The sequence below is a fragment of the Vipera berus genome, assembly GCF_964194415.1.
Source record: "Vipera berus genome assembly, chromosome: 2".
NCBI classification, from domain to species: Eukaryota; Metazoa; Chordata; class Lepidosauria; order Squamata; family Viperidae; genus Vipera; species Vipera berus.
In genome coordinates, this window is record NC_138203.1 from 68,264,302 (window position 1) to 68,278,544 (window position 14,243).

General features: G+C 36.4%; 1 protein-coding gene across 1 annotated transcript in view; it reads left to right on the forward strand.

Moving 5' to 3' along the window:
- Positions 1-1,046: 1,046 nt before the first annotated feature.
- The window catches only part of PRUNE2 (prune homolog 2 with BCH domain), a gene marked incomplete at both ends in the record, with an annotated part of 119,622 nt that continues 106,425 nt past the window's right edge, over positions 1,047-14,243 (forward strand). Inside the window, one exon of the mRNA XM_081320566.1 lies at positions 1,047-1,082. Within this exon, the coding sequence (XP_081176692.1) occupies positions 1,047-1,082 (36 nt within the window). The remainder of the gene's footprint in view (positions 1,083-14,243) is intronic.

Genomic DNA, 14,243 nt, shown 5'->3' on the forward strand with positions numbered 1-14,243 from the left:
TGATTTGAAGCCATTTTATAAATCCTTCAAGAAACTGAAATTTAGTATCTCCAGGTATGCCTTTGTACATATCTAATATAAATAGCATTTTCTGTTATGTGTGTATGTTGGTGAATTTAGATATGAGATGTGTTGGAGTTTCATTTACAGCAGTATACTAGAAAGATTTCAGCAATACTCTACACTTAGCTTCTGTGAAAAATATTAAACTATATGAAGCGACTGCCATGCTTCGCTGTGTAAAGTAAGACATGCTTTTTGCTCAGGTTACAGCAGAAGATAAACACACGCTGACAAACCTCACAGCCATGATAATCTACGGAAATGTGTGTTACCATTTTTTAGGATATTTCTTTAGAAATCTCATTAAAAGAAATAGGATTTACTTCTAAGCGAGCAGGGTAAAATTTGGGCATCAGGGCTGCATCTGGCAGTAGGACGTTTCCAATCCCCACCGCTGTAATTGCAAGGAAGGATCGTGCATCGCACAACACAGTAAACAACGTTTGATGTGGAGTTTTCCGGCTCCAGATGGAGCTCTCTCCTTGTTCCCACGTATCAGAGGCGGCTCTGCAGTGCTTCTGGAGGCGGGCGGGCGGGCGGGCGAGCGGGCAGAAGGGAGAGAGCGCCCGGGAGGTTTCTTCTCTCTGCGGCAGATCTCCGCATCTTGCCTTCCGCCTCACTTTTGGGCGCTGTCCATGGTTGCAGCAACTGTCTGCGTGACGTCAGCCCGCCCGCCCGTCTCTGCCATTGGTGGAAGAGCTCGGTCGGCCTGTGGAATCATGTAAACTCTTCTCTTTCTCTCCCCCACCCCCATCTCGCCCCCTCCCATGCCCGGGGATCCGAATCCACTTTGTTGCCTAAATAGGCATCCACCGGCAACGCCGATCTGTTGGGAGACGTAGCAGCCGCGCGGTGGAAGAGGCAGAAGCCAAGGGAGCGGGACGGTCGATGCTGGAGGTAGGAGCCGCCCTACAGAAGCAGTGCGGAGCTCTGGCATGGGACTTTGCCCTGGCTGAACCGAAGCCGCAGGCCAAGCAAACACCATGGAAGACTTTTTGCAACGCACCAAAACAAAGCTGGTAAGTTCTGCAGAAAAAGAGGGTATCTTGGAAAGACTTTCTTACCGTGCCAGCTTGTTTTGCTACACTTCCCTGCACATATTTTTTAAAGTTTTGGAAGACACCCAGATGAGCTTGTATGAATCAGCATTTTGAATAATAATATGAAATAAGTAACAATGACACCAGAATGTTGTAAGTTGCAACTCCAGTGTTATTAATGGAACTCATTACTTTTCAAGTGTCTAGTTCATTTTTTAAAAAAAAACACACAAGAAATAGCTGAATTCTCACACACTCATTTGAAGAACTTGGTCTGTAGTTACAAGGGATCCCAAAAAGCCGGCAATCTTCTCTATCATTTTAGTCAAGTACAGAAATGATATATTATGGTTTGTGAGATAATTCAATCCATGTTTACTCAGAAAAAGGTCCCACTGTATTTAATTAATTATACTGTTAGGAAAATGTGTCTAGGATAATCTATTCAGTGCATGGAATTCTTTTAGATTCTGAGGGTTAAAATTATGGAAGTAAACAGCAATAAGTGGAAAGGTGGAAGTTCAATCAGTGTCATATTATGAAAGGATGAGAATTAACTCCCCACCCCCAAATAACCACCATTGAGATAACTTTAACTTAAAATGAATATTGATATGAACCAAATGTAATTTTGGCACAATAAAACTGTGCAAATCAGTTTATGGTTTTGTAATATTTCTAAGGAAAGTTCAATTGAGAGTACATAGGACTACAAGGCCAGAAGCCATGAACTGCCTCATTTTAGCATATCATCTAACATTTAAAGTTATGTTTAAAACTTTTTTAAACATATGATCATTAATCAAAATTCATACCACGTGAAATAAAATTACTCTTAGACTATATTCAAATGCATTAAAATAAATATTTGTAAATAAGACCATAAGCAATATTATATTTGTCTTCAATGATACACATTCCAAAAGTAATTAGATGGCACAATATACCATCTCCACACTTCTTATCTGTTTTTTTTCAACCAAACATTTTATTTTTGTATTTTTAAATATCTTTAAACAGATATCAGTTAATTGAAAAAGTCTTAGATAAGTGTTCGTAATAGAATAATATTCACAGTGACTAATGTTATACCACTTTTTTTTAACCTCAGCTTTTAAATTTTCTTCAAAGCAAAGTACAATAAAAGCTGATGACAAAGCACAGAAAGCATGCATTATTGAGGACTTTTTTCTCAACTCTAGAATACAAGCACTCAAAGTATAAAATTAACATTGTGCCATTGTGTAGCAGAAATTGAACATTAAGAATGTTGAATTCCATTTTTAAAGTGCTGATAAGATCTTATCTCGCTAATTTTCCCTATGCTAAACACCAGGTCTTCCCATGCTGAGAATTGGAAGTTGGCACAGATCAGCACATCTCATCGTGACTTAGTTATATTAATAGAAATAGCTTGAATGGGAAATTGACCTACCATGTGTATCTATGCTTGCTGCACTCACCTTCCCTTGTACCACTTTGTGCATAGCTGAAATATTTTGTCATTTTTCAAACATGGCTAATAAGTATGATAAGCTTCTCTTTGTGATTGCTCACGACAGTAGATATACACTGTAGATTCTTAAGTAAGCAAATTGTACTAAAGGACAAATTCCAGATGAGTTTCTGAATTGTTTGTTCAGCAAGAAGTCAAAAAGTGCAATGGAATTACAGAAGAGCATTTATTGATTGAAGCAAGAGCTTTCATAATTAATGGCTTACTTTGTAAGATACAGTAATTTTTTTTCCAAACTAAAGGTAAAGATGCCCTTGAATCAAACTCAGCTCTTGGTGACTGATTTGTTTGCAGCTGCTTTTTTAATGTTTTAAAAGTTCCTAGTTTGGTTTACAATGCTGGAAGTCCATGGTGGTGTCTCATCTAATACTAACCAGGCCATTGCCTGCTTATCTTCAGAGCCCAGGTAGTCCGACAGCCAGGGAATCCACTGTATATATTATAATTATAAATATTAATATAAGGAATAAAACTAAAAGTAGCCAATCAGGCTTTAATTATTCAAAGCATGGATGAAGAGTGTAAGACATCTCCTAATGTCAAAAAGAAGAACAACATAGTACCAGGTGAATTTGCCTGCGGTAAGAATTTCTCAGAGGGAAGAAGCAACTGCGGAAAATATATTTGCTACATGAACTGGTGGGATAATTCATACTGGCATTTTTAAAATATGCGTATGTAAATATTCTTTTATACCATAGATTAGCAATATTTTTTATGCCAGTCACCAATGAACAGCATTAGGTTTTATATATTTATTACCAAAAATTGATATGCCACACAATTTCACAAAGTAGCGTACATTGATGAAATAAGAAAGAGCTAGCCGATGTTGAATGAGACTGTTGATTACTTTGTATGTGGCCATGTTAACCATATATATATATATATATATATATATATATATATATATATATATATATATATATATATATATATATATATATATATATATATATATATATATATATATATATATATATATATATATATATATATATATATATATATATATATATCCATAATACCCAATAATATAAAAGACAAAGAGCCATAGCTAGCATCTGGACCATTTAAAAACATTGGGAATCACGTCACCAATGCTATCTGTCATATCATGGTCTGTACAGGTACACCTTGAGAAATGACCGTAATGGAGCCTGCCCATTATTTGTCGCATGTTGCAATGGTCATTAGATGAAGCATCTCATTAACAACTCCCCATCCGTGGTCTCCCAATGAATTTTTAAATGAACATGTAGGTTGTTAAGTGGAGCATGGGGTACTTCAGGGTGTGGAAGGCTCTTGGAGGGCTAGCACTGGCCCAGGCCTGTCTGCCCTGGCCTGCCCAAAGTCTCCTCTACCTCCTGAGATGCCTTGTGCTCTGCTTTCCACCCCTTGGGTCCCACTAATGCTCCAAGGCCTTATGCCTGAATCCTACTTCACCAGGCCAAACACCCACCTACTCACTCACTCTTTGAAGAGCTCCAAGGTCTTCCAGAGCATTGAAATGCCTTGCTTCTTGAATGTAATTTTAGGATGTCTATTGTAACTTTGAACATTTGTTAAGTGGCCCATCATATCGCAAGGACTACTTGTATAGGTGTGTCTCGTGTTTTAAATTTGTTAAAAGAATAATTTGTTAAAAGTTTTCAGCTTCATAGAAACCTGATATGAATTTGTGAACCTTTAGCATCATACAATTCTACACTCCATAATGTGTATTATATGAACTAAAAATTCCAGTAAAAACTCCATGTATTTATTTCTAACATCTTATATGTGAACCATGTATGTGCCTATTTTATATTCAGTTTTATTTTTACATAAAAGAAATATTGACCCAGCCAGTTAAAACACAGAAGTAACACCTACATATGTTTTGGATGCAAGATATTTAAAAATCATTATGCAAATTTTTCTAGTGGATCCTGCTGATGTTTTTATCCTATGGCAGAATGCCATTATGTGATCAATTTAATAAGGATACAACAACTATCCCAGATGAAGAAAAGGAAGGCATATTGGTGAAATATACAGGATATGCGTAATTCTAAAATAAACAATTTCTCACATATAATAATCAAATACTCATGTTATCTAGATAGCAAGCACAAAAATATATTGCAACGTTTAACTAGGCTTAAAAACAAGACCATTCAGAAACTGGAAGTACCGTATGCTTTTTCCATTCACATACTACTAATTGATATAAAATTTTATTTCTTGGCTCATATTGGAAATAATTAGAAGAACATGACTTTGTGTATAAAATGCTTAGTATACATATAAAAATTGGACATGTTTATAGGGATACACTTATTAACTCTACTAGTAATCTTGGATTAAAATATGAGTACACACATGTGAGTTATTAATTTAACATGGCACAGGTGATAGGTGGTATAGGCTTGATCCAATATACATTGAATAACGCATTATCACATCAGTTCATGTAATGATTTTGTTTGAAGTATTCCAGAAATGGGGAAAGCAATAGAATTGAAATGAGTCCCTAATGGTGGCTGTTCTTGGCCAAAAGTGGTATCATTCCAGTATTATAAGTATTTATATATAAACTTGGATAAAGGAGGGTGACCTGGACTACCTCTTATGAAGGGAATGTTGCTAGTTATTGCAGCTGAAGCTGATATGCAATGAGTGAATTGATTCCATGAAATCAATTCACTTATTGCATATGGTGAATCTAACTGATGGTTCCTTTATTCAAAACAGTTTCTGCAATATGCAATAAAAATTGAAAGAATTTCCTTAATTCTGAGTTGTCTGATTCTCTACAGATTCAGTTTCTTAATAAAATATTATGTATACTAGGGAAAGAAAGAAGAGCAATAACAGCTTGAATGAAATGTTTCTCCTAATATTATGCTCAGAATTATAAATGTAGTACCTAATTTTATGTTGCATTTACGTTTCAAGTCAAACTGTCAATTAGAAGGCACAGAGCTTAAGCAGTAGATTTGTTGAATACTTTCCTGGCATGTTGTGCACTCTGTAAAATATTTTTAAAGCAAATGCATTTAAAAAGGTGATCTCATTGTAAATGTTCTGCTAATTTGGATACTAAATATTTAATTAAAAATTCTGAAAAACCAGCTTTTGAACCTTCTATTCTAAGAGACTATTGATCTCTAAGAAGACTTACTGTCTTCTTAGAAATAAAGACTGTTGATAGCAACTGTGTGTTTATTTGGCTCATTATCAACTTATTGATAATTAAATGAAAAAGTATCGTATTTTTCAAGCTTCTTTTATTTTAGGATGAATTTTAACAGAATCAGAGATCAGTGCTGAATCCATTTACATTTAATTTGTAGTGACTCCATGGATCAATGTTTCAAACCAATGGGCTGTGCTTAAGTTCCAGATATTGTACTCTTAGATTATTAAAAATGCAACTAATTTTAAGTATCAGTACTACAGAACTGACATTGAAATCTTGAATTATTTTTAAGAAACAATTCAAACTTTGTTTGGAAAACATTGTTCTGAAAAACAGTATATATGATCTCAAGAATGAAGGTAAAATAGTAAAGATGAAGTTTAACTTGTATTTTATTATTTCAAGAAATGACATACTGAAGTTAACCATGAGAAAATATTTTCATAAGAGTTCTGAGACAAATCTCTCTTTGCAGAAATAATTCAAAAGTAACAGCTGTGTTTAAACATTGCTGCCACCTGCACAATTTTAAAACATGCAAGACAAAATGCACATTCTTTTGCACTTTGATTGATGAGTAGATTTTAATTAGTAAGCTAACTACTCTGAAGTTATAGTAGCTTCTATTTAATAGCCAGTTTGTGAAATCATTTAATATTGAATGCCTCCAAAGAGAACATTTAATGTGCCTTTTATTTTAACCTACTTGTGACTAAAAACCATATTTAGTTTAAGGAAATTTCTTTTCCTGAATTGTTCTGCCATATTGTATTTATTTCTATTTAGGCTCTCAAAAGTAATTTGCAGAAATATAGCATATAGCTCATTTGACAGAAATTAGGAAAATTTATTTTCCTTTGTGAAACAGCTAGGCAAAATATTTAGCTGTTAATTACTGTGATTATAAGATGTTTAACTTCTTTATAGCAGGAGGAGAAATGTCTTGAATGAAGACAATGGCAGAAAATAATAGGGTAGTAACACTTTTTTTAAAAAGTGCTTCAGAGCCTTACAGTATACAAGATCTGTTAACAATCCAAGAATCATATCCTCAATAACATACAAGCCAGTTTCACTACATGATCTGACAGTTAATTTATTATATATCATGTTATAAAACAGATTACAGGACAGCATAAAAATAAGTACATGTTAAGTCCTTTGAAATATACCAGTTGTGGTCCAGGGATAAATACAATGAATTCTCGTTCTTATTTAGAAATGATTGTGCTTTCCAAGAGCTGAGGTTAGATAATAATTTCTCAGAAAATTTCAGAATAGATTTCCTTCTCAATAGGTCTTACTGCTTGAAAGGAATGTTATCATACTAAATATGATACCTTTTAAATGTTATGGATAAATGTAGAAAATTAACTTCAGCCTTCCAGTTGCTATACTTTGGATTTTTCTTGAAGAGAAAATCATTGAATGCCATCTATGTTGTGAGAATTTACAATGTACATTACTGATCTACTCTAACATAAGAGCTTGGATCTCTTTTTAAAATGCAGATTACTGTATTGACCTGGCAAGTTAACAGCTCTATTGTAATGATCTGAATTGTGCTAATTTGTTCTTAGCCAGGCCAACAGATTAATTATGTAAAAGGCAGTAAGAGCCTTCATTTTACTATTGATAGTGGAATAATGACGATAACATCTGATTGATTTCCTTATCATACCATGCAATGCATGACATTTCTCAAATACAGTCATAGCAGATTTTTTATTTGCTTTTATTTTTTATTTGCTTTTATTTTTTGCAATCCATAGGTTTTTATGGAATGCAAACAACTAAATTTGGAATCAAGAGTGCAAGAAAAAGTAGATGTGCTGACATGTTTTTCACCAAATTAGTGGTATGCCATTTTTTTTTCTAATGGTAGTTTACTACTGAATAAAACCTCAAGTAATTATTAACTAGGAATGCTAATCAAGTACATAACAAAGCTGTTTTTATTCTCCATGTATATCAAATGTTGACATTTTGGTATTTTATGAAAGAAAGTCAGAATGAGGTTATGTGCTAAAAACCTTCTTTATTCTGCTGAACCAATTGAAAGAAAATCTGTTTTGTTTTAATCTATTTAATGACCATTTTCACTGAATATATATGTAATATTTCTCATGATATGAAAGAGGGTGAAAAATATTTCTCTGTTATCTCAATTCAATTCTAATTCTTAAAATTACATTATTTTCCCCTTAATTTTATACATATTTTATATTGCCATTTAATTCCTTAACAGTATGTCTTTTAGAATTCTTGAAGCAATTACTGGATTTTCTAGCATTAAACTAACATAACCCGATAAACAGCATAAGATTACTCTTTCCATAATGGACATACTCAAAAAAGGTTACACTCAGAAATAAGAAAGTGAGCTTCCCTTAGATTTATTTCCTGACATATTATTATGTATATTTGCAAACTTCAAGATTAATGAGGATGTCATTAACAAGTGAATCAGAGGCGCTTGATAATACATGCAGGCTTAGCTGACTGCCACTTTTAACAGGAAGTAATGTTGACGCGATGTTCCCCTGAGGCCTAGAATGAATACACATCTGTAATTAATGTAAGAAGTGACTGGATGTCACATTTACTTTTCTCTTGCAATGGAAGATCATTCATCTTGAAATATAAGAAGCCCTACTCTTCAGAACAAATAGTTCAGACATACTAGCTTTAGAAATCTGTTTCACAAAGGATATTTGAAGCAGATCAAATAGGCAGAAGCAGATCAGATATGTAGAATCCTTCTGAGTTCTTAATATTCAGGCTACTAGAAAATTAAGCAGAAGAGCTAAATGAAATATAAACTCAGTTTCAATTTATTGTGGTCAAAGACAAGTACAGATAATGAACAAACCAAAATTTAAGGCAGAGTTAAAATACATTTTAAAAAAAAACCTAATTAACATCCGCAGGATCCAATTTGGGTTGGTCATCTGGACAAGAGGTTTTGTCTTCCAAGCTTTAGGACTCATGCTGAAGCCCCTCTTCAAACTACATCTAAACACCCAAATCTACATATAAAAAGCTACACACAACAGCCACCATATAAACACCACACACAGAAAAGCCCAGAGTACACAGAGAAGTTCCCTGAAGATGGGCTCCAGCATGAGTCCAAAACCCATTGCCGGCGGACAACACCCAGGGATAGGGCCTTCTCAGTGGGTGCGCCTGCCCTTTGGAACCAGCTGCCAGTGGAGCTTAGGACTGCCCCCGACCTCCGTTCATTCCACTGGGACCTGAAGACCTGGCTCTTCGAGCTCTCTGGCCCAGGCTGAGAATTTTAATTTTAATTTTAACTGGGGTTTTATTTGTTCTGGGACGGATATAATTTTTTAAATTGTTTTTAACTTTTGTATTTTTTGTTTTAATCACCCTGTAAACCGCCCTGAGTCCTTCGGGAAAGGTCGGTATATAAATATAATAAAATAAATAAATAAATAAAACCTCAGAAAACAAAACTTCCGGTCCCAGTAACCGACCCAGATTGGATCCTGCAACATTATCCTGGGACACGTATATTCGCCTTCATTCATAATTAACACCTACAGTATATGTGAGATACAGCCTATATTAAATTATAATGTAAACCCCAAAATTATATGAAATATGGTATCTAAAATTACAACAAACTAAAACTATTAATATTAACAAAGTGTTGTTGTTGTTGTTAGTTGCGAAGTCGCGTCCGACCCATCGCGACCCCATGGACGATGTTCCTCCAGGCCTTCCTGTCCTCTAGAATATCTAAAATTTGAATGGATTCTAGTTACAAAGAATGCATTGCAGGATATTGCCCCACCAAAGTTTGATGGATCTTCTGTGCTGCTGCAGAAAACCTAGCCACATGTGCTGCAATAAGGGGTACTTGGTCTGTGAGCAGCAACTGGGCATAAGCTGAATCTGGGTAACCAGAATATCTAATAATCAGAGGCACCATGAATCTTGTCTGTATGTCTCTGTAAAAGCAATGAAGATATTCTGTAGTTTCGACTCTCTAGAACCACAGGGGCAAAGCTTTTTAGCCAATGGAACTTGTAATGTTTATTATTCAATACTGCAGAAAGAAGAGCATGGCATCAGGGAAGAGATTTTTTTTTGATGGCTAAATGTGTCTAGCTGTGTAAGATAGCTGGCAGCAGTGACACTGTATCTGTTGTGTACTGGTGGAAGGAAAGTTGGAGCCTTTCCTAGATCTGTTTTCCTCTCTATATCCTTTATCCTCTGGTTCAGGTTTTTTTTCTTGCTAATCATAGTCCATCTTAAGAACTGTGGAGGGAGAGAGGCTTAAATTTGAAAGATTGGTCTTTGTCTAGTACCCTCATTGTAGCCACAATGGGTTTTCCTCGAACCAATGGCATGCACAATTACACCTAAACACTTAAAGCTAGCCACTTGTTCTATTTTATGGCCATTAGTGCTCCATAAACAGAGCTTTGGCCTTTTGGCAAAAGCCAAAATCTTGCTTTTTAATAGTTTATTAACATATCATCATTGTTGCAGTATGGGATTAAGAGCCCTTTTGAAGCATATTGATGTTCTGAAAAGAACATTGTCTGCATTGTTGCACAGCAGGACAATGTTGTGATGCCCTAGTTTAGCGGATGGAAATTTGAATCATTTACAGATCTCTCCATACCATTAATATAAAAAACTTAAAAGTGGGAGGGAGGGGATAATATATCCTGGTTTTACCCAAATGAAATATCTGTATTCTGTGGTGAATATGGAGAATAACATGCTAGATAGCTTTTACTATATAGATATTATCAAAAGTTTCCTAACAACCTTTGGCTAAAAAAAAGATGGGCAATTGGACCAATGTGTAATTATCACCATGTGGTAACACAAAATTTAATTGCAAAACATTATTTTAATGTTTTATAAGGCTTATACTATTTGTGTCCCTTACTTGTCTTTAGATTGGTTTTTATTGATGATCATCAGTTCTTATTTCATATGTCCTAGAGTATAGTGTATGCCTTCTATTCAATTTATTCATGTTTCTAGAGAAGCATCACCATCATCAGTCACACAGAGGGCAACAAATGCCTGCCCCAATTACAATTTTTACACATGCCTAAAATATAAATTAAGGGACGTGGTGGCTCAGTGGGTTAGGACACTGAGCTTGTCGATCAGAAGGTCGGCAGTTTGGCGGGTCGAATCCCGAGTGCCGCGTAGCAGAGTGAGCGCCTGTTACTCGTCCCAGCTTCTGCCAACCTAGCAGTTCGAAAGCACGTAAAAATGCAAGTAGAAAAATAGGGACCACTACGGTGGGAAGGTAACAGCGTTCCATGCGCCTTTGGCGTCTAGTCATGCCGGCCACATGACCACGGAGACGTCCTCAGACAAGCGCTGGCTCTTCGGCTTTGAAACGGAGATGAGCACCGGCCCCTAGAGTTGGAAACGACTAGCACGCATGTGCGGGGGAACCTTTACCTTTTATAATATAAATTATTACCCTTTCTTATGTTGCAGAAATTCAAACATTTCTTTTATATGAATTCCATGCCTCTTTATTATGTAATGGATTGAAAATAATCTTCATTTTACTTTAGATTATATGCTAGAGAACAACCCTTGGAGAAAGTATTAAGAAGTCACATGAAAGAAAGATAAATGATGCTGTAAATGCTGTCCTGCCCCCATGTAGCATCATATTGATAGTCAATATCAGTCCATAAAATATAGTGAACTAAGAACAAGGATTCTAATAAAGGCTATACATTGCTTTTAAATTGGTTTTAATTAAATTATCAGTTAATTCTGCCATAATACAATATTATCAGTTCCCTGATGAAGGTACTGAGCAAGCAGCATGGTGACAAGATAAGTTGCTCTGTCTTCCTCCATATGTTTGTTGTTTCAACTTTTCCATACTTTTAATTGGTTCCCTGTAGAATAAGATTTACAAGCATATGGTATGGAAAAATGCTGACATGTATTTGTTATCATATATTTTAATACGCTGCTGGTGGCACAGATCACATAGGTTTAAATGTGATTATGAAGTTACTTAGTGTAGACAACAGTATTAAAATGCTAACCGTCTGCAGTGAACTAAGTCACTCAAGTTCTTTTTAAAGCATTTAATGAAAAAGCAAAGCAGCCACGTTTTTAAGGGTCTTGACTTAAGAGTTTTGCTGAAACAGATTTATGCTAGTGAAAGACACATCTATAGTTAGTTACAAATGTAGCAGAACATGTAAAATCTTGGGACCTTAGATGGGGTCAATAGCCTCCGTATCACTATTAAAAATATTTTAATATTTCAATGCATAAAACAGTGGAAGACTGCAATAAACCTCTAGCAAAATGGTAACATTCATACTGCTATGAATGTATCATGTTCATAGGATATTGCATAACTTCGAACAAGCACTAAGGGAATGCTCGTAAATCAGGGATTACCTGTATATCACTTCCTTATTTTTCTATACCACTTTTCCCCTATTAATTATCAATTTTAGAGTAGATGTCCCCTATTTCACCATCAGCCCACTTTTAAGACAAAATGTGTAGTCATGTTACAGTCTTGCTGTGGTTTCGTGATGTTCATCTCATACTCTCCAGTGGAAATGCTGACCAGAATTTTTTCAGTTAATTTCAAGAATATTGACTTCCGGTGGCGGCGCGGCGCCGAAGACAGCCTCTCCTGGCTGCCCGCGGCTCAGCTGTTTGTTTTTTCGCCCGAAACAGCGCCGATCAGCTGTTCGGGCGAAATTGAAGCCCCCTCCTCGGGAGAAGAGGAGGGGGTGAGGCCCCAGGTAGGGGTAGAGTTCTCCGAGGCCGCCTGAGCGTGGAGCTTGGGCGGCTGGAGGATTGAACTCCCCCGAAGCCTGGGTTGCTCCCAGCTGGCCGTCGTCTCTGCTCCGAACTTCTTGGAGCAGAGCCAGGCGTCTGCGAACCATCCCTGCCTGAAGAAAGGACTATGATTTAAAGGAGCAGGCAGAGCGGTACAAGAGGGAAAGGTGAAGAGGATTATTTTACTATACTCTCGAGTTTGTTGGACTTTCTAAACTTTAAGTGAAAGTGCGTCATAACTGAGGACTAAAAGATGGCGGCTAAACCTCCCCCTAAAACTCTTCGGAGTGGTGGATCCTCGCCGGTGCAACAATCATCATTACAGGCGTTGCACACTCCTGAAGTGCTGACATCGAAGGATTTGCGAGATGCTTTGGACAAACAGGCCCAGGTACTTTTGGAATCAATTAATCAATCAATTGCTGATAAATTTGCACAGATGGAGGAGAAATTGGAGAAACTGGAGGAAAGAATGGAAGAAAGGATGGAACAGAAGTTCAGCGTGATGAAGGTAGACATTTTGTCTTCAGTGCATAAAGTGGCGGAATGTGTGGAAGATTTAGATGAAAAAATGGATGATTTGGCTCAAAGGAATGCTATATTAGAAATAAAAGCACGGGAGAATGAAAATGCAAGAGACAAAATGGATAGGGAGTTAAGCCTTGCCCAATATTACCAGATGCAGTTTGCTGTCAGAATCAGAGGTTTAAAAGAGAATATTAAAGAAGATTTAAAGCAGCTGATCTCTGAGGCTCGAAGGGGTATTGAACCAGCCAGCATCTGAAATAAGAGCAGCCATGGATAAAGTGTTTCGGGTGAATTCATGGATTGCTAGACAGAGAAAGCTGCCTAGAGATGTGGTGGTTTATTTTGCGAAAAGAGAAATTAGAGATCAAGTTATACAAGCTGCCTATGATGCTAAAGTCGTGATTGCTGAACAAGAAGTCTTGGTTTTAAAAGAAATTCCTCCAAGGATTTTAAAGGGAAGGAAGGACTATACATTTCTGGTGCATGAGCTTAAGCAAAGAGATATAAGATTCAGATGGGAGATTCCAGAAGGGTTGATGGTGATGCATGAAGGTAAAAGGTATAGGCTGATCACTGTGAAACAAGCGCGTGACTTCTACAATAATGTCTTAAAAGCAACCCCATTAACGCTTCTGGAAGCTGGAAAGGGATCTGGAGAAGAAGAACAGCAAGAGGAGGAAAAAGAGGAAAATGGTGCTGGAGGAGATCAAGCTACAACTTCTTTGGATGATCCTAGAGAGCAAAGAGTGACGCGTGCTGCTTTAAAACGAGCAAAGAAAATAAAGGAACAAGATCAGCAAAAGTCTTCAGATACTTCACAACGCATTCATAGCCAAGCTGTGGGAGGAGCACGGCCTAAAGAAATTAGCCCTATCAAAGCTGTGCTCCAAGAGCTTTGGGAGGATATGCATGGCAACTAAATTTCTAACCTGGAATGTTAATGGACTAAATTCACCGCAGAAGAGGAAGAAAGTTTTTCAATATTTAAAACAATTTAAGATAGATGTTATATGTCTGCAAGAAACGCATATTAGAGTTTTGGATCAAAAGTATTTAATGAACGCGAGGCTGGGTACGCAATTTGTTG